At 45.4% G+C, this 18,431-nt stretch overlaps 1 protein-coding gene across 1 annotated transcript in view; it reads right to left on the reverse strand.

The window, feature by feature from the left end:
* The window catches only part of LOC138295511 (mitochondrial amidoxime-reducing component 1-like), a 139,285-nt gene that overhangs the window by 65,700 nt on the left and 55,154 nt on the right, over positions 1–18,431 (reverse strand). The window contains exon 2 of the mRNA XM_069233861.1: positions 14,836–15,009. Within this exon, the coding sequence (XP_069089962.1) occupies positions 14,836–15,009 (174 nt within the window). The remainder of the gene's footprint in view (positions 1–14,835; positions 15,010–18,431) is intronic.

Below are 18,431 nucleotides of genomic sequence, written 5' to 3' on the forward strand. Positions count from 1 at the left end.
AGACAAGGGTCGCTCCCCTGGGGGGGCAAATTGTATTTAGAACATTTCTGCCCCCCTTGGGGGCAGATTGGCCGATTTTAGGTCAATCTGCCCCCGAGGGGGCAGAAACCACTAGGCACCGGGGATTTTTTTTTTGGTGCCAATGTCACGCAAGGGGAGCGACCCCGTAGGCAACGGTCGCTCCCGGGGGAGTTGGGGCGGTTGGGGGGCAAATTTATTTTAGGCCATTTCTGCCCCCCCTGGGGGCAAGTCGGCCTATTGTTATTAGGCCGATCTGCCCCCAGGGGGGCAGAAACCTCTAGGCGCCAGGGCAAATTTTTTTGTTTGTGTTTTTTTTTTTGTTTGTTTGTTTATTTAGAGATGGGGAGCGACCCATTAGGCAAAGGTTGCTCCCCTGGGGGGCAAATTGTATTTAGACCATTCTGCCCCCCTTGGGGGCAGATTGGCCGATTTTAGGTCAATCTGCCCCCAAGGGGGCAGAAACCACTAGGCACCGGGGATTTTTTTTTTGGCACCAATGTCACGCACGGGAAGCGACCCCGTAGTCAAGGGTCGCTCCCGGGGGGTGAGGGAGTGGCAAATTGTATTTAGACCATTTCTGCCCCCCTTGGGGGCAGATTGGCCGATTTTAGGTCAATCTGCCCCCAAGGGGGCAGAAACCACTAGGCACCGGGGATTTTTTTTTTGGCACCAATGTCACGCAGGGGGAGCGACCCCGTAGGCAAGGGTCGCTCCCTGGGGGGAGGGGTTGCGGGGGTGGCAAATTTATTTTAGGCCATTTCTGCCCCCCCTGGGGGCAGAACCGCCTATTGTTATTAGGCCGATCTGCCCCCAGGGGGGGCAGAAACCTCTAGGCGCCAGGGCAAATATTTTTTGTGTGTTTTTGTTTTGTTTGTTTGTTTTTTTAGAGATGGGGAGCGACCCATTAGGCAAGGGTCGCTCCCCTGGGGGGCAAATTGTATTTAGACCATTTCTGCCCCCCTTGGGGGCAGATTGGCCGATTTTAGGTCAATCTGCCCCCAAGGGGGCAGAAACCACTAGGCACCGGGGATTTTTTTTTTGGCACCAATGTCACGCACGGGGAGCGACCCCGTAGGCAAGGGTCGCTCCCGGGGGGTGAGGGAGTGGCAAATTTATTTTAGGCCATTTCTGCCCCCCCGGGGGCAGATCGGCCTATTGTTATTAGGCCGATCTGCCCGCGGGGGGGCAGAAACCTCTAGGCGCCATGGCAAATTTTTTTGTTGTGTGTTTTTTTTTGTTTGTTTGTTTTTTTAGAGATGGGGAGCGACCCATTAGGCAAGGGTTGCTCCCCTGGTGGGCAAATTGTATTTAGACCATTTCTGCCCCCTTTGGGGGCAGATTGGCCAATTTTAGGTCAATCTGCCCCCAAGGGGGCAGAAACCACTAGGCACCGGGGATTTTTTTTTTTGGCGCCAATGTCACGCAGGGTGAGCGACCCAGTAGGTAAGGGTCGCTCCCGGGGGAGGGAGTTGGGGGGGGGGGGGGGACACATTGATTTTAGGCCATTTCTGCCCCCCCTGGGGCCAGCTGATCTAGAGGCCAAAATCTACAGGTAGGCACTTTGCAAAAAACACCTCTGTTTTCTTTAAAAAAAATGTGATGTGTCCACGTTGCGTTGTGGGGCATTTCCTGTCGCGGGCGCTAGGCCTACCCACACAAGTGAGGTATAATTTTTATCGGGAGACTTGGGGGAACGCTGGGTGGAAGGAAATTTGTGGCTCCTCTCTGATTCCAGAACTTTCTGTCTCAAAATGTGAGGAAAATGTGTTTTTTTAGCCAAATTTTGAGGTTTGCAAAGGATTCTGGGTAACAGAACCTGGTCAGAGCCCCACAAGTCACCCCATCTTGGATTCCCCTAGGTCTCTAGTTTGGAAAAATGCACAGGTTTGGTAGGTTTCCCTAGGTGCCGGCTGAGCTAGAGGCCAAAATCTACAGGTAGGCACTTTGCAAAAAACACCTCTGTTTTCTTTCAAAAAATGTGATGTGTCCACGTTGTGTTTTGGGGCGTTTCCTGTCGCGGGCGCTAGGCCTACCCACATAAGTGAGGTATCATTTTTATCTGGAGACTTGGGGGAATGCTGGGTGGAAGGAAATTTGTGGCTCCTCTCTGATTCCAGAACTTTCTGTCACCAAAATTTGAGGAAAATGTGTTTTTTTTAGCCAAAGTTTGAGGTTTGCAAAGGATTCTGGGTAACAGAACCTGGTCAGAGCCCCACAAGTCACCCCATCTTGGATTCCCCTAGGTCTCTAGTTTTAAAAAATGCACAGGTTTGGTAGGTTTCCCTAGGTGCCGGCTGAGCTAGAGGCCAAAATCTACAGGTAGGCACTTTGCAAAAAACACCTCTGTTTTCTTAAAAAAAAATGTGATGTGTCCACGTTGCGTTTTGGGGCGTTTCCTGTCGCGGGCGCTAGGCCTACCCACACAAGTGAGGTATCATTTTTATCGGGAGACTTGGGGGAACATAGATTAGCAAAACAAGTGTTATTGCCCCTTGTCTTTCTCTACATTTTTTCCTTCCAAATATAAGAGAGTGTGTAAAAAAGACATCTTTTTGAGAAATGCCCTGTAATTCACATGCTAGTATGGTCACCCCGGAATTCAGAGATGTGCAAATAACTACTGCTCCTCAACACCTTATCTTGCGCCCATTTTGGAATTACAAAGGTTTTCTTGATTCTATTTTTCACTCTTTATATTTCAGCAAATGAATTGCTGTATACCCGGTATAGAATGAAAACACACTGCAGGGTGCAGCTCATTTATTGGCTCTGGGTACCTAGGGTTCTTGATGAACCTACAAGCCCTATATATCCCTGCAACCAGAGGAGTCCAGCAGACGTAACGGTATATTGCTTTCGAAAATCTGACATTGCAGGAAAATGTTACAGAGTAAAACGTAGAGAAAAAGTTATGTTTTTTTCACCTCAATTTCAATATTTTTCTTTTTCAGTTGTTATTTTCTGTAGGAAACCCTTGTAGGATCTACACAAATGACCCCTTGCTAAATTCAGCATTTTTTCTACTTTTCAGAAATGTTTAGGTTTCTGGGATCCAGCATTGGTTTCATGCCCATTTCTGTCACTGACTGGAAGGAGGCTGAAAGCACAACATTTTTTAAAAATGGGGTATGTCCCAGTAAAATGCCAAATTTGTGTTGAAAAATTGGGTTTTCTGATTCAAGTCTGCCTGTTCCTGAAAGCTGGGAAGCTGGTGATTTTAGCACCGCAAATCCTTTGTTGATGCCATTTTCAGGGAAAAAAAACACAAGCCTTCTTCTGCAGCCACTTTTTCCCATTTTTTTGAAAAAAACGAAATTTTCACAGTATTTTGCCTAATTTCTTGGCCTCCTTCAGGGGAACCCACAAAGTCTGGGTACCTCTAGAATCCCTAGGATGTTGGAAAAAAAGGACGCAAATTTGGCTTGGCTAGCTTATGTGGACAAAAAGTTATGAGGGCCTAAGAGCGAACTGCCCCAAATAGCCAAAAAAAGGCCTGGCACCTGAGGGGGAAAAGGCCTGGCAGCGAAGGGGTTAATCTCAGTCTCTACCAAAAATTAATGTGTCCTTGTGTAACGTAACTGCTGCTCACGTAAAACGCTCTAATACCTTTGGGTGGAGTTCATGCAATGTAAAAACTGCAATCTATCTATCTATCTATCTATCTATCTATCTATCTATCTATCTATATATATATATATAGATACATACATTATATATATAATAATACAGTGTGTCTAGGTATACAGTGTGTATAGTGCTGCGGTTGATTAGGCCGGCAGTTGGCTTCTTCCTAGAATAAGCACACTACAACGCCCACCCCAATAAGTATACTCAGAAAAAGAACAGCAAGTGTCTAAAGGTTGTTTCAAGGCATCAGTTTCCTCTAAGTTCATTCACAGTTAAATAAAATTTGAATTTGTTCCTTTTTACTTCCCACAACGTCCAAACCCTCTACTCCTATTGGAGTTCCCGCATATCACCAGTTTAACAGATATCTCTGACAGAAAGCCACCATCCAACGAGGTCCATTCATCATGAGGAAGGCATCGTGAGGGTTCACGGACAAAACGCATAGACCTTCGCTCAGGTACTGGCCTCTACTTCCCATCAGTAGGTGGCAAGATCTTCAGGGATCCAATGATCACTACAAATGGAAAAGGACCCTGTCTAGGTCTGAGGGTTTACCCACATTAGTCTTTGGTGAACCCTTTACGGAAGACATTCATTTTGCTCTTACAATGCGATTAGATTTTTTTTCTTGTTGCTTGCTCTATTCTCTTGAAACATATGAACCTGTTAGAGCACCTTGTTAGTGTTTTCTCTTACTTTAATACTCCGGAGAAATGCTTTAGCTTCAAGCACCTCTTCCTGGAAATGTGGGATTGCTGCCCTTCAGTCAGAACGAGTTGAATATATGCGTTTTCATGTTTAACAAATATGAATGAAATGTACTTATTTAACTCAAAGGAGAGATGGATTTTTTTCTGGGAGGGGCTTCGGTGCTAAAGAATATCAATAAGGCTTGAATAAGATGTGCACAAGCAGGCCTTTGTAAGAAGGAAATGACTAGGCACCTGCGCAGTTTATGGTCTCTTACGCTGTCTGATGTTCCTCGTTGCAGGATCTCATATGTTCTACGTGGAGCCGATGGCAGTGCTAAGAGCCTGTACACACTGTACAGCATATTTTTCCAGAATATTTGCAAAAAATCTAAGGATTTCGAAGAGGTATGAATCGAAACATGCTAAAATATTGTTAATACTTCCAGGTTCAACAAGGAATGTTCATGGAAGGAGCAAACCAGTCTATGGGTATAGTAAATTGTGTAACAGTAGCCCACTGGCCTCCAGTTGGGAAGTGGTGTGGTTGATCAGAAATGGGGGCGAGTTCCGAAATGCCATCAAGTTTTGACTGTATTTAAAACTGCCAGGGTGGGACTGGCCTGTAGGCAATAAGGCAGCGCCAAGAGGGTTGGGTCTGATAGCTAAGAGTGCGGGTTGTTCTTTTTTTGTATTTGTGGACCCGTTTCAGTGTCTAGTGGGCCAGTTGGTACTGTTAGTGTCCCTGCTATTAACACAAACGTTGCCGGAAGAAAGCACAAATAAATGCATACCTTGCAAAACACTCCTCCATCGTGTCTTTACGAGTTCAAAACTACCCTATGTACAAATGTGGGCTACTTTTTAGCTATATGATTTGCTCCTGGGGCCACTTTTATTTTGGTGCCCGGGACTATTTTTTTGTTGCAGTTCAACCCTGAAAACAGTGATTTGTAAAGATCTCCTAATCAGAACTTCCTGCTTTGATTTGGTTGAATTCTCATTTGTTATGTTAGCCTCTGCCTGGCTTTAAATTTATTATTATAACAACGTACAATATTGTTTCCCATCTTCACCTGAAAAGCTTTAGAGCTACCTAACTAGCAGGATGGCACATTTATGTATGATCTATCTTTGGAACTAGCCTATATTTTAAGCAACACTTTATGTAACTGTGTCTCCTCTTCACGAAAAATACGATATCACAAAACTTTGTATGAACGAGATAAGGTAACAATCAACTTTGCGGGTATTTGAAGTAATAGCTTTAATTTAAATTTCACTTTGAGAGGGTCGCATGAAGGTTGTATTTGTGGACCTTTGTTTCGCCTTTGATTTAGTTCCCAGACCAACCCTCTGGTGGGTCCTGCAAGAGCTAGGGGGTCCCCAGTTACTTACCTGATATTATTGTGAGGCTACACAGCAACAATTATGCACAGGTCATGTGTGGGCAGGCTAGTGAGTTGACGGAGCCATTCCCTAGAACCAGAGGGGAAAGGCGAGGATGTGTACTTGCTCCCACGCTATTTTCACTCTACATTAATGGACTTAATAATTCCTTAGGCCAGCACTATATTGACGCTCCAAATTGGTGAAAACAAGGATCCCTGTCCTCATGTTTGCTGAGGACACGCTCCTCCTCCCCATGGGACTCAAAAAACTTCTGGACCACTTTGAGAAATTTTGTATTGAATGGGGTCTTGAAATTAATGTGGGTAAAACCAAATATATGATACTGAATCCAGGGCATACCACCAGGCAAACCCGACCTTAGCAGGGACCCCCTTAGAGAGAGTGCACACCTTCTCTTACCGGGGCATCTTTTTATCTGAACATCTGGGATGGCAGGCACACATCACGCAATGCAAGCAAAACTTGAGTAAGCTATAGGATACATAATCAGGATGTCGCATAGCTCTCAGTTTTGCCCCATACAGTCGGCCCTGCAGCTACTTCAAGCCCTGACGATAGCCACCTACGGAGCAGAGCTGTGGGGCCACTTGGATCTTTCTGCCCTAGATTAAGTGGGAAATCAATGTATGCATTTATTGGTCAGTACTCCCCTAATTCCCCTTAAATTGGATCTAGGGAAGTGATTGCTATCAGACAAGACAGGTCTATGGGCAATTCTTTATTTGGAGGAGGATTTGGGCTATCCCAGGACTCCAGTCCTATTTTGAAGACCTCGAAGAAATACTCAGAATATTCCCTGGATTAAGTATGTGACAGCTACCTTGGGAGCGCCGGGAAAGGCAAGGCTGACTTCTAAGTCCAATATCAAATCAGCCTATTGGCCGCTTAGAGATTCTCTGTTGCATTCCCAGGCAAGTCGAGGTACTTTGACTGACGCTTTCTTTACAAATAAAGATGTGTTTAAAAGAGAGGACTTCCTGGATGAGATAGAGCAACCCCAAGCTAGGTGATTATTTTTGTTATTCCGCTATGGGTCTTTGCCTCTCCACTCGTTCACTGCTAAGTGGACCAAATCCCAGAGAGTGGACGACTTATGGTGCCTGGCTTGTGCCCCCCCCCCCCCCCCCCCCCCGAAGAGACTCTAGCACACATGCTGTTTTTCTGTTCGGCCTACAAGAAGAGTAGGTGCTGCTTCCACTATGTCAGAATCTGGAGATTAGAGATTTTAGAGTTGCATTAAGGATGCTTAAAACCGATTCCAGCAAGCAATTGAGTTTTGCACTTACCCGTTATCTGTGGGCCATGTGGAGAATGGGGACAAATATGTGTATTTCTACTGAGAACCAATCAGTGCTGCTGTCCTAATGTCTGTGATATACTGATTGCATTTTGTATAATTAATTATAGCCCGATTGGTGACGATCTAGAATTTGACTGTTTTTTAAATTTATTTTCTCTCCAGATTCCCCAAGCATACTGAACTACTGCAATTATATTTTTAATGATATAATGTACAAAGGACTGTTTTATAGAAGTTGTTTTATTCTTGACATTTCGCATTATGTTTATAGTATTTATTTATTGTGTCTTATTTATATTCTATTGTGCATTTTTATGTGCTTTTATGCCACCGAGTCGAAAGAAAGGTTTCGAACTTGAACTGGAACTAGCTTTAATTACTGACATATTTTAGAGAAACTAAATGAACTGTGCACAGGGCAAAAGCACTGTCAAGGGATGCAGCAAATATTAACTGCTAGCCCGTGATAGAGAGGAGACCAAACGGTACTGGCCCTCTTCTGAAGTTCTTGGGGCACCCTTGGCTGGCAGGGTCATAGTTTCCATTGGTGCAGCAGGTGCAGTGGCACCGGGGCCAGATGCCTGCGGGGTCCACTGAATCCTGACTATTGCGGCATTTATTAATTCAGACAATAGGTCCGTTTCCCTTCTTGCAGTAGGGCCTGGCGACACACTGGTTACAATACTTTTTGCTGGTGGGCTGCAGTGCACGAAACAACAGCATATGAATGCAGCGTGGCTGACATTCAAAATCCTGACACATTCTGAAAAGCAACCAACATAAATGACAGCATGTGATATTGACAGATAGCACCAGCCCTCTACAATGTTGTTTTAGAAGTCTGGACCGAGAGCACAGTACCAATGCGAAGTTCCAGGGGCATAGCTTCAAGGGGGTGGCATGAACGTCATTTAGGGGTCGTCAGGGGTCGCAGTTACGACCCCTGTCGTGCCCTTTGCGACTCCTGGCTTCAGAGGTGGCAAATTCAGCGCCAGGATCGCCAGGATTCCTCATGGACGTCAGTTGGGACCGCACTCTGTTTTCTGTCCATTTTTATTACACTAATAGTGAATAACACATTATTCACTATTAGTGTAATGTAAATGGGGTACAATTAGCTGGGAATATGCTCTTCCATGGCAACTGAGATATGTAAAAATGCTTTTAAATGTATGTTGTGTGCGTGCTTGCGGGTGAGAGTGTGTTTATGTGAAAGAGTGTGTGTATAAGTGTGAATTTGTGTGTATATGTAAGTATGCGTGTGCGAGTGAAAGTGGAGGTCCAAGGGCGCATGATGTCACTTCCTCTACCCCTGGCATTTTGATGAATTGAGGTCCATGGTGGGGGGAGGAGTGATTGGGGTGTAACACCCCACTAAAAAAATATTCTGTAGTAAATAGTTGGTTACAAGTGCTATCAGTCGGGTATAATGAAGTCTGTCGGATTTCACCTGAGATTTTTACGTTCATGCTGACCACAAAAAAAACACACACACACACACACACACACACACACACACACACACACACACACAGTCTGTTTTGAAGACCATCAAAAATGCTGATTTGTTTGAAAATGTGTTTTAAGTGCCCCTGACAATCCACCTTTCTCCGTTTTTCCACTGCTTCTTCAACCTCACCACCACCACCCCCTCAATCCCTTCCCCACTCGCTTCTCATATAATGTTTTAACAAGACATTCCTAACATATTGTTGGGAAATCTGAAGCTCACGCCCCCCAATCCTACTGATCAACCTACGCCCCTGACACGTGTTTTTCTGCACAAGAAAGAGCAGCATGCATGCTGGAGAAATAAGCAATGGGGGCCCCTGCTGGGCATCAGTGGGCAAGTGGAAAGGTGCCCTATGTGGAAAGGGCAGGGAAGAAATTAGATGAGGCGAGGTCTCTGAGATATCTCTGGTTGCCACAGAAAAAATAAACAGACATACCTGATAGCAACTCACAGTCAGAATGACCAACCACGGATATTAACTGTGTTAATGCCAGTATGTGTATCACTACACTGCCAAGGTCGTACAGCTGGTATGTGGGACCGGAGCACTGTGACTGGTAGTGAGTTAGTATGTCTAACGCGGGTGCACTCTGCCTGTGACACTAACACTATTTCCACCCTTACAGCGTTCTCACTGGTACAACGTATATCTAAAAACAGACCACTTTCACACTTATAGAGCAACACACAGCATGACAAACACTTGTCTTCATTATGAGTTCCCCCACCGTGGATGTGATATTGCATTAATTAAAAATCCAATACATGGGGGGATTCGAAATTTAACGGGTGAAATAATGATTGCATATTATGTGATAAGCCCTGAAAATGGGGTCGTGTAGACCAAAATCTGCATGTCCATATTTTCTGGGCATTTATATGCAGATTTGAGCAGCTGATATACACAGTCAATGTTTAACTGGGAAAATCAGCAGGCTCTTTATTGTGCTTGGTGATTACTTGGGGCCAGATGTATCAAACAATTTTGCATTCGCAAACAGTGCGAATCACAAAATTCGACCGTTTGTGAATGCAAAAATGCCTTTCAGGATTTATGAAAGGCATTCGCAGTGCAATTTCAAGGAATCGCTAAAATAGCGATTCTCTGACATTACGACTCCATTTAGGGAATTGCAAATTGAGATTCTCTAAATAGGAAATCGCAAATAGGGAATTCCTATTTGCGATTTCCAAAGCATATGTATCATGCATTTCCTAAATGCGAATTGGGCATTTAGGAAATGCAATTACCACCAAATTCAATTTGGTGGTAAGCTTGTGCAATTTTTAAAAATGCATTATAAACGCATTTTTTAAAATGACATGTAGCGCACACATGCCCCTAGGGCATGTGTGCGCGTCATATGTCCACAAATATTTTTTGGGGGTGCATCAAAGGGGGCCTTAGGTCCCCGGCACCCTGGGGTTTGCATTACCTAATTTGCCTCCAGGCACAAAGGGATGAATGGAGTCCCATTCCCTAATTGCGATTCGGTAATAGCGATTGCGACTTTTAAGAAACCGCTATTACCGAATTGCAATTTTCATACATCCAATTTTGCATTTCTTAAATAGCGAATCGCTATTTAGGAAATGCAAACTGGGACTTTAATACATCTGGCCCCTGGTGCGGTAACATTTGCACTACTTATGGTAGGAATTATGTGGCCCACTTGTTATCTGGGCTGAGCATTTGACTAAGAGTAAGAAGTAAGGGAATCACACTGCCCGCCCTAATTAGCACCGACAGTCGGATGTCCTTTTTTCCATCCTTCATTGCCAGGGAAAACCTGGCAGGGTTGAACTGAAAAATTGAAATAATGACCCTCACACCCAAGGAAGAAGGTTATTAGTCATTTGTTGGTAGGTTTGTTCTTAAAAAACAAACCGTTTGGAGGACAGCTCTCAAACCCAATGATACAGAGATCACCAGTGGGCTGGCGGTGACCCTCTGACTGTCAGGGTGGAGGGCATAATGTCCACTGCCACCCTGAGAGGCAGAGTAAAGTCCCTCATAGTCCACACCAGGCCCTTAGGCTGCATTCTTGAACACTACTAGTAAAAGTTTGGAGCTGTGACGTTCTTCTCGTGATGTCACACATTATGCAGAATAGAGAGGCTTTCTTTTTTTCACACACTTCCTTTTTCGCCTATCGGTCTAAAAATTCTATTTATGCTCTTATTTCCAAAAGATAAGCAAGAGGAGTGTCTTGCATTGCTCCCCCCAAAGCACAACGTAACCAATCAAATGTGCACTGGAGAAACAGTACCATTGCTCCAGTGTCACACTGTTCCCTGTTGAAACATGCATTGATGACACTTGACCTTCCTTCCAGAGACACAGTGGGGCATATTTACAAGCCCCTTGTGCCACCTGCCCCACAGTTAGCGTAAAGTTGGCCTTTTCGTTGTGCCATATTTACAAAGTGGCGCAATCCATGCATTGTGCTACTTTGTAACCCCTTGCGACATATTATGCCTGCGCCACCCATAATGTATGCAAGGGGGGTGTTTCCCCGTTAGGAGGCCGGTAAAAATGGCACAGTGACATTTACAAGCTTTCACTGTGCCATTTTTAGCGTAATTTTTAATGATGCTCCCATTGTTTTCAAAGGGCCTCCCTTTACTTTGCAGGATTAGCACCATAGTTTTTGGTGCTGATACTGCAACGTGCCACAGTAGCATCAGTTTTGACGCAATTGTCCTAATGACTGTCATGGTGTGCCGTATTGTAATTACGGCACAACTACGGTGTGATTAGGTGGCGGTCGGGGGCACGCAAGAAGGTGGCGGTAGGGGCACGCAAGAAAAGTGGCGCATTGGACTGATGCACCCCTTTTTTGTAAATTTGCCCCAGTGTCTTCTGTGTGAATACGCGCAGGATAACTAGTAATGTTTTTCCAGCATTACAATGTGTTGTGTTTGAACCTGCACTGGAGAAATAAGCGTTTCTCTAGTGCCTTCTGTTATCTCTGTGCTGTGAGCGGGAGCACTAGATGAGGCCTTCCCAATCCAGTGGCGCCGGTAATTTTAGGAGTGAGGGGGTGGGAAGCACACACACACTCATTCATTCACACACGCATGCACATCCATTCACAACACCCATCAACATTCAAACATACATGCACACACCAAACATTCATTTAAAGAACGCACACACACCTTAGGTCAGCCAATGAGGGAAGGCAGCAGTCCCAACTTCGTCACAGAGTGGGATGGGGTCAGTGAGACTGCTGACCCCTCCCCACTCTGTGACGAGGTGTCACTGATTGACATTCGCCCTGGTTGCTTCAGGGCTTAAACCTGAAGCGCCCAGCTCGAAGTCAATGGGTGACGCTTGGCCTTGTCACCGAGGGAAAGGGCCTTGAGGCACCTTTCCTGAGCTGAGAAGGTCACGCCCATAGGAGCTGTGACCTCTTCAGCCCAGCAAAGTTCAGCTCCGACAGCCAGGAGACTGCGCAAATAGCACATGTCTCACTCCTGGCTGCCTGAGCTGAACATGATGAGTGTCTGTTGGGCTGACCTTCGCTCAGCCTGACAGGTACTTCATGAGGGGCAAAAGGTGGGGGGGCATAGCCCCTCCGCCCTAAAGGACGGGCCGCGTCTGTCCCAATCCCAAATATGCCCTTCCAAAAAGGGTCTGGGCCCTTGTGAGTTCTTTCGAGTACCGCCAAAGTATGGATCTGAAAGTCCTCGTGAAATCTCCAATCCCTTGCAGATAAGTTTCTTACATCGCCGCCGTCGTTGGTGGGCATCGAGAGCATTACTGCCAACGTAGCCTTTAGTGCTATGAAGAGGCTGACTCTTACACCTGTCGCTGTATAAGACGGTGACACAAGATAAAATAAAGATCATTCACTGATGGCAGCATCTTCTCTTTTGTCAATGCTAAGGCTTGCCAGTTACCTCAGCTCTTCTAGGGAATTTCTAAAAAGTCACTCCTTTGTGTAAGCTTCATTCGCCATCAGTTTTGCGTTTCTTAGTGCCGGGAGCCCCTGTATCTGGGCAGAGGCACTTTGGAATTCGGATATTCTGATATTCATTGATTTATTCAATAAAGTTTAAAAGTGCATGTCTCGGTGGCTATGGTCGTGATACGTTTTGTAGCAAATAAAAATAATGATAATAAAATCTGTATGTTATGTTATGTGTACCTGTAAAGCACACTACCACCCCTGAGGGGATCCTATATGGTGGCTTTAGAAAACATTTACTAAAAACGTCTTTCAGCATATGTGAAACACTATCCTGAAAAAACAGCAATACTGAATCCAGCCGGACGGGCTGAAAGCTTCCAAAGATCAGCAACGCGTTCCCACAGGCAGGAGTATTTGCATCCTGGCATGGCACGAGGAGCGTAGGCCTCCGTCCAGGGAGAAGACAGGGCTCAGCCGTGCAGCTGTGCCTGAAGCAACACCTCTGCAGTGCTGGCACATCTGTAAAATAATCTAACACAGGGGTGCGAGGGAGCAGAGAGGAGTTAGCCAGGAAGGTGACTTTCTGCCATTCTAAACTAGCAGGATGTACAGGGTTAGACTGAGGAAACCCAAAGGCAAATTCAGATGATCTTTCACTAATCCACGCTGCTGCCAAAGTTGTTTAGGTCCTGCAGCCATAGCCTGCTAAGCTGCAGAGTCCCTCCATCAACATTTATGGAGCTCTCATCCTTGCCTACCTAAATACCAAGCTCTCTGACTTGTAGGAATCCGGTTTGGCATTTGGTGACCCATAAAACTTATAACAACCCAAATAGGCCTTGACACATGCATGAGAAGTAAGCAGATGCGTGGATTCTTTGATAGGATCTCAGCAAGCTGCCTCAGTAAGTGAACTTCCTCTGCGGAAATCTGCAGTGATATTAAGGTGACGAGTTTAAGCACTTGAAAGGGAGATGGACTCTTATATCCATCCGAGGTTAGTAAACTGAGAACCATATGTTCAGCAATAACAGTATCAATGGCTACTTACAGAGCTTACAAACAGTAGAAAAATAGTATGAGTAAAATGTATTAATAGTATTTGCACAGATGTGGTTTGCCCTTAATCTTAAGAGTACTAATTTGTTAGGAGTACAGATACTGCTGGCAAAAGGGTCAAATGTTACCTCTAATGATCTAGTCCTTGAAGACAAAGGATTTAGCTCTTTTCCCGACTGGCTTAAATCAGTTCTTTAAGTGATCTAGGGCCTGGCAGGGATGGGATGTGCTCAGCTAAGTATAAAAACCAGCTGCACCACTTTTTGACAAATCAGTTACAAAACAATCCCTAAGTGATAAGCTTGGGGGCAGATGGTCCATCAACACAATTTGGCTTATGTTGATTTGGATCCATACTCTGTCATTCAAAGGCAACAACGCTAGTTCTAGGTGACTTCACTACAAGCTGTACACATCCCTCCTTATTAGTATCCCTTAAGGTCTTACGCATTGCTCTTGCCTTTCTGTTTCCTTGTAAACACACGCTGGCTCTTCACATGCGCCTGTGTGCAGCTCAGGCCTGCAGAGGTCATAGTTTGCAAGCGGGGCATCCCACTAACCATCAAGGGACACCAGATGGATTCTGGTTAGAGGCCACACCTGGCTGAATTCAGTTTGATTGTAAGGGTGGAGGAAGAGGCGTTGGAGGATGAAGTACCAAACTGGAGGCATAAGGAGGAAGAGAAGTGGAAGAAACACATTAAAAAGTGGAGGGCAAAGTAGAGAGGAGGAAGATCTAGGCCTGGAGATTCAGGAGGATAAAGATCAAGAGAATTGGGAGGAGAGGCAGCAGAAGTAGGACCAGGCCCATCAGGGAGACTTGGGCCAGGAGGAATAGGAGAGGGATGAGGAGGACCAGGAGGCTGAAGAGAGAGAAAGAGAGAGAGGAATGTTGAGGCCAGGGTGCCCCGAGTTGACAGGGGAGCACCAGAAAGGAGATTATGGCTGTAAACATTTCCCTCAGAAGGTCTCTCCTGGATAGCCTTGTCCTTCTGATCGGACGTGTAGTGGATAGGCTGTTGGCCCAAGCTCCTCAACTGTGGAGCCAGGTCCAACTCATCTAAATGAGGAAGGAAAACCAGGAGCTTGGTGGCCGGAAGCAGGGCCCCTGCTCTGCTAAACTCAGATGAGGCAACTATTTTTTAACATTATATCTGCAATATACAAGGTATCGGGTGCAAGGCATTACTGTAAACTGAACAATATATGTAGCAATCCCCTCCCCCTTTACGTGTTCGCTTTTAGAACGACAGTGATTAGTAAAACACATTTAAGGGTCTTATTTTTCCGCACCTGCAATTCCGTACTGGGTTTGAGCTGGGGAGCTTCAGGGGAATGTGCACTTCTTCCATATCTGGAGCACTGAGGGTCAGAAAGTCTCCTTTGTAGGACACAGAAATCAAAACAAGCTTTGGCTCCTGTCGAGCAGTGACAGTGTTCCCATCTTCCTTAACCACAACCCAGTGCCTGAAATGAAGGAGAACAGAAATTAACAGCAGATATGTTTTGTGTCAGCCAGAAAGCTACAAACAGACGCAAATTTTTTTTTTGCATGCGCAGAACCTAAGGGTACATGGCCTAACTCAAGAAGCACATTTGCCAGAGGAAGAGGGGATTTGTAAAGGATGGAAATGCCCCAAGAATCACGGCAACATTTGTAATATGGGGATCGTGGCTGGATATGTTTCACTAATTCTGTAATTGTGAGCTCAAGACAGAGGGGAAACTAAAGTTGATCGCTTTTTGCATGTTGTACCGAAGGTGTAACAGCCGATAATATCAGACTGGAACTGTTTTCTGGTTGGAAATAATGACTGAGTGTTTTTAAAACAGGAAACCTAATACAAAAATTAAAAATGCAGAATTAACGCTGCACACGGAGCACAATTTGGAGGACATAGTGGTCCATCCAGTATGCGCTGCAAAATTAAATAAGGTGTCCATATTTGCGCTGCATCCCCGCTGACAGTATCGTACTCTGTTGGTTACTGATGAAACAGATACTTTGAGAGGGCTGATAAGACGGTTTGTTGCTACATCCGCTTCTTATGTGCACCTGGGTAAAAGCAGTGTATATATATAGACAGATAGATAGATAGATAGATAGATCTGTGTTTCTTTTTGGGGGGGGGGGGTAAAACACTAAACCCACATTTCTATTTACTTCTAACCTCCTTTTACCACTAGCCAACCCCTAACCATAAAAGTATCCCTACCTCCCTTTACCACTACCCTATACTGAATACTAAAATTAACCCTACCTCCCTTTACCAATACCCAGCTACAAACCCTAAAACTAACAATTAAACTTACCTTCCTTTACTACTGACCTCCCCTAAACCCTAAAATTACCCTTACCTTCCTTTAACACTATCTGCATCTAACCACCTTTTTTAAACAACATAATAATTATGTTATTAAAATATATATATACTTATATGTCTGGCAAAGGCATGTGTGGTAAAGGTCAATGACATTTAAAATGATCTCTTCCAGATGGGAAACATCCAGAACAACAAAGTCGTGAACAACGCAAGCTGGACAACCCTTGCATGAACAACAACTTCGTTGGGGTCTCGGGGTAGTTCTGGTTTTTAAGGGTCGGGTTGGGGGGATGGGGTAGTTCTGGTTTTTGGGGGTGGGGTTGTTTTAGTTTTAGGGGCGGAGTAGGAGTCGTCAGGGTAGTTTTAGTTTTAGGGGCGGGGTGGGGGTAGGATAGTTTTAGTTTTAGGGGCGGGGTTGTTTTAGTTTTAGGGACAGGTTTGGGGGGTCGGGTAGTTTTAGTTTTAGGGGCAGGGTGGAGGTTGGGGTAGTTTTAGTATTAGGGGCGAGTTGGGGGATCGGGTAGTTTAAGTTTTTAGGACAGGGTGGGGGGTCAAGCAGTTTTGTTTTTAGGGGTGGGGATTCGGCGTTGTTTTAGTATTGGGGTGGGAGGTCTGGGTTGTTTAGCTTTTAGAAGCGCGGTGGGGGTTGGGGTAATTTTAGTTTTTAGTGGTGGGGAGGTGGGGTAGTTTTAGTTTTTAGGGTTGGGGTAGTTTTGCTCTTAGTGGAGGGGGGGTCAGGGTTGTTTTAGTATTGGGGGGCTGGGGTAGTTTTAGTTTTTAGGGGCAGGGTGAGGGGGTGAGGAAGTTTTGTTTTTAGGGGCGGGGGTGGAGGAGTCGGGGGTAGTTTTGATTTTAGGGGTGGGGATCAGGGTTGTTTTAGTTTTTAGGGGCGGGGTAGGGGGTCGTGGTTGTTTTAGTTTTTAGGGGTGGGGGTAGTTTTCGTTTTTAGGGGTGGGGGCTTGGGGGTTGGGGTGATTTTAGTTTTAGGGGCGGGGTTGGGGGGGTTTAGTAGTTTTTGCATTAGGGGTGGGGTACTTCTGGGCATTAGGGCAGGTATGGGGTCGCATGCTGGAACCACGCATGCCATCCCACACATGCCTTTACTGGGCATGCCTTTACAACAAAAAATCGTTAAGGCATGCGTGATAAAGGCATTCGTGGTAACAACGCGGTCATTGTTCCGACCACGTTGTTTAGGCATGCATGGTTCCATTATTCGTTGTTCCATCATATGTTCCTTCCAGATGGCGAGAAAGTGACATCATGATGATAGCTTTAGTATCCTTTACCACATCCGCTCAGGTCAGTGGTTTCTCTTCAGCAGCCAATATCAGTTCTGCTTTTTCCTTTGTCACTAATGGAATACCCATTTTCATGGTGAATCAGGGGCGTAGCTTCGGGGGGGGGGGGGTTTGGGGTGTTACACCCCCCTAAGAAATGCATTTTTGGGTACAGGTGCTTTCAGTCGGGTATGGTGATGTGTCTGATTTCATGTATATATAGGAGGACGAGAAGAATTCTGATCCAGTATACACTCTTCTCAAATAGAAAGTAATACAATTAGGACTGTTCCAAACTTGACTAGGTCAGACCACCAATGGGGTCTCTGTCTCGTCATTATGAGCATATAGGCCCAGATTTAAGAAGCTCTATCACCACATTATCATCACTTTTAATGCTAATTTGGCGCTAAGCTTCAAAAATTGCTGCGCCATATTAACAAAGTGGCGCAATGCATGCATTGCGCCACTTAGCGCCACATTATGCATGTTAGGGGGACTGCAAAAATGGTGCAGTGGAATCTAAGAGATTCAACTGCGCCATTTTTAGAGGCATTTTTCAACGCCTGCTCAGAGCAGGCGTTAAAAGGCGGCACACCATTTAATAAAATGGGCCTCTATGTACTTTGCAGGACTAGGGCCGCATTTTTTGCCACTAGTCCTGAAAAGTACATCAATAGCATCAATAGCCTCAAAAATGTTGATGCTATTGCCCCAACCCTGCGACATGGTGCGCAATATATAAAATATAGCACACCCATGGTGGCGGTAGGGGGGCACCAAGGGGCGCTAGAAATTCATAAATATGCCCCATACTCTTAAGAGAAAGTGCCCTCACCGACTCAAAGGCAGCATGCTTCTTCATTGGGCGTGCTCCATGTTAGAGTGGCACTGCAATGCCTAATGGGCCCTGCAGGTGGGCTCTTTGCCAGAGATCATTCAATCACCAATGAAGGACTGGAGTGGTGGATGTGAGAATATTGGAATTAAAAGTGAAGTAAACAGAGGGCCAGGGAAGGAGGCCAAGGTGACTTAAGTTGACATGAGAGCACCAGAAAGACCAAGAAGAAGATGAGGGCTTCCTGGAGGATATCTTCTTGCTACTTAGGGCCAGATGTAGCATTTTCCGATTTTGCGAATCGGAAATTGCGAGTCGGTGCGACTCGCAATTTCCGATTCGCAAAATCGGATGCAGTACGGTGTCTCAGACACCGTCTGCGAGTCGCTATGGGGTCACAAAGACCCACCTCATTAATATTAATGAGGTGTGTCGCATTTTGCGACC

The sequence above is a fragment of the Pleurodeles waltl genome, chromosome 5 (genome assembly GCF_031143425.1).
Source record: "Pleurodeles waltl isolate 20211129_DDA chromosome 5, aPleWal1.hap1.20221129, whole genome shotgun sequence".
NCBI classification, from domain to species: domain Eukaryota; kingdom Metazoa; phylum Chordata; class Amphibia; order Caudata; family Salamandridae; genus Pleurodeles; species Pleurodeles waltl.